This window comes from Monoraphidium neglectum (assembly GCF_000611645.1).
Source record: "Monoraphidium neglectum strain SAG 48.87 unplaced genomic scaffold scaffold03255, whole genome shotgun sequence".
Lineage (NCBI taxonomy): Eukaryota > Viridiplantae > Chlorophyta > Chlorophyceae > Sphaeropleales > Selenastraceae > Monoraphidium > Monoraphidium neglectum.
The window spans coordinates 1-2,369 of record NW_014010373.1 but is presented as its reverse complement, the minus strand read 5'-3'; the positions used below and the strand labels follow the sequence as shown (position 1 = coordinate 2,369).

Genomic DNA, 2,369 nt, shown 5'->3' with positions numbered 1-2,369 from the left:
CCCCCGCCGATGCGGCCGTCTGCAGACTGCGATCCAACTCACAGCTCGTCATCTGCGAGGCAAAAGGTGCGGCGTGGAGCTGCATTAGCAAGTCGCAACCAGAAGCTGTCTGGCCGAGCCGCAACCACGCGGACTGTCCTCATGCCAGCTGATCAGTCCCTCCGGCAGCGCAGCAAGCTGGGAACGCCACAGGCGTGAAATACCTGCACGGCCCCCTCCGTCCAGGCACACCCACTCAGCGCGGCCCCTCCCTACCCCCGCCTCAACCCCCCCCCTTGGGCTCATGCACGCACGCAGCCCCGCCCAGCCGCCCGACCCCCTTACCGGCTGGCCGCACCTGGCTGTTGCCCGGCAACCCCGAGCCCCTGCTGTCCCCCGCCAGCCGCCGCGGCCGCGGGTTGCCCCGCCCCCGCCGCCGCGGCCTGGCCCGGCAGCGGGTGTTTGCTGGTGTTTACTGTCACGTCCGGCAGCTTCTTGAGCAGGCCGGCCTGCAGGAGGACCAGGCGCTTGTGTGAGAGCAGGGCGCCCGCGAATTTGTAGAGCTCGCCGTCCATCCAGCTCAGGCGCCTGCCGGGCAGGGGCCAGGCGGTCGGGGCCGGTCGCGGCCAGTCAAGGGGCAGGTTAATAAAGGTATGCACGTGTGCGAATGTGAATTTGTGTTGGGTGTGTATGTGTGTGTGCGCGCGCACGCGCGTGCGCGCGTGTGTGTGTCTGTGTGCTGGTGTGGGTGATTACGTCCGCGCGGGGAGCGGAAGCGGCCGGGTGCAGCTGGCTGCAACGCTCGTGATTTCGGCGTCAAGCAGGATCCCCTGCGACGCAATAGTCCCCCACCAGGGGGGCATGATCCGTTCCCCTCAAATACAGACGAACGAAATCATCATCCCAACACCCATCCGCGAAACATCATAATTCAGCCAGCCTCACAGTATCTCGTCCTGCACAGCCTGCGGTATCGCCTCCCGCGCCTTGCGGCCGAACTCTATGTGGCGCCCGTCGTGGGGCATGGCCAGCTGCGCTAGGGACGACCTCTTGCGCTGTTTGTTGCGGTTCTGGGCGCGCGTGGCGCAGCGGTGGAACTCCGCCCCCAGGGACAGCTCTGAGGGGGTGGTTGGGCGTGTGCGGATGCATGCGTTTTGAGAGGTGTGTGTCTGTGTTTGTATTTGTGCGTGTGTATGTGTGTGTCTGTGGGGGGGGCATAAGCATTGGAGATCATGGGTGATGCAGATCAGGGGTCAACGGTCGGCAGTGAGTGGAGGAAGGAGCGGGGGTGACGAGGCATGAAGCAGGCTGCGGCTGAGCAAGCATGTGTGCGCCACACCCTGGCCTCAGACCTGGACCGCCCCTATCAATAAATCAAGCCCTGCCGCGGCCTTGTCCCTGGAAGCCCGTCTGCCGAAATGCCCTGCCGCTCGCACAACAGGGTGGCCCCACGCTGGCGCAAGCGGAAACGCACGCATAGGGGGCCCTCACCCAGCCGCTTGTGGGCGCCCTCGTCCTGTGTGAGCCCCCTCTGGTGGTCGGCCTCGGTCTCGCGCGCCGCCACCAGCACGTCCTGTCCATTGCAGCAGCCCCAGGCGGAGAATGTACGGGTGGCGTTGTACAGAGGCGGTCGTTGGTCGTGCGGTTTCAAGATGGTGTGCTCGGTAGCGTCCGACGTGCAGGGGGAGGTGCTGGTTTGCGGGGGCAAGGAGCTAGGCGAGGCGCCCGCTTCCGACGCAGGTGGGGCCAGCACCAATGTGTGGTGCTGGCCCCATCCACCGCGCACAAGGCGCCGACCGGCGGACCCCAGCGCTTCGCTGTGACATGGTCGTTAGGTGCATGGGCCCCTTGGTCAAATACACGGTCAAACGCCACGATTGCTGCAGCGCGCCCGCACCTGCGCCGCGGCCATCTCTGCCTTCGCAACGTTGAGGTCCTCCCTCAGCTGCCGCAGCTGCGCCTGGGGCACGGCCGCCTGCGGTTGGGAGGCGCGCAGGTCAGCAATCAATTCAGCGAGCGGACGGGCGACCGTGCTGACGAGCAATGCGACGTTTCAAAGGTGACAAACTGGAGGGCGCAGGGTACTGTAAAACGACAAACAGGTGGGGGACACAGGTACTGCGAGGTTTTACAACCATTGCCAAGACGCACGCTTGCTTAGTCTCATGTGCAAGAATGGTAGACGGGAGCAGGGACATTCTCACGTGCACACATGAACCATCCCCGCCCTGCACGCAAGCGCTCACTTGGCTGTAACACATGCACATGCGCACACACCTGGACGCACCTGCGCACACATGCGTGCGCGCACACAAAAACACATACATACACACACATGCCTGCCCGCGCCCACGCTTATGCACCCCCACTCCCTCCCTCCCCTCCAACAC

At 64.8% G+C, this 2,369-nt stretch overlaps 1 protein-coding gene across 1 annotated transcript; it reads right to left on the bottom strand.

The window, feature by feature from the left end:
* Window positions 1-38: 38 nt before the first annotated feature.
* MNEG_12460 (hypothetical protein) lies at window positions 39-1,891 on the bottom strand (the record flags this gene model as incomplete). Its single annotated transcript, XM_014039067.1, has 5 exons — window positions 39-52; window positions 338-567; window positions 925-1,096; window positions 1,471-1,552; window positions 1,877-1,891. 5 exons carry the CDS (start codon window positions 1,889-1,891, stop codon window positions 39-41), a joined length of 513 nt encoding a protein of 170 aa, XP_013894521.1.
* Between the last annotated feature and the right edge of the window lie 478 nt (window positions 1,892-2,369).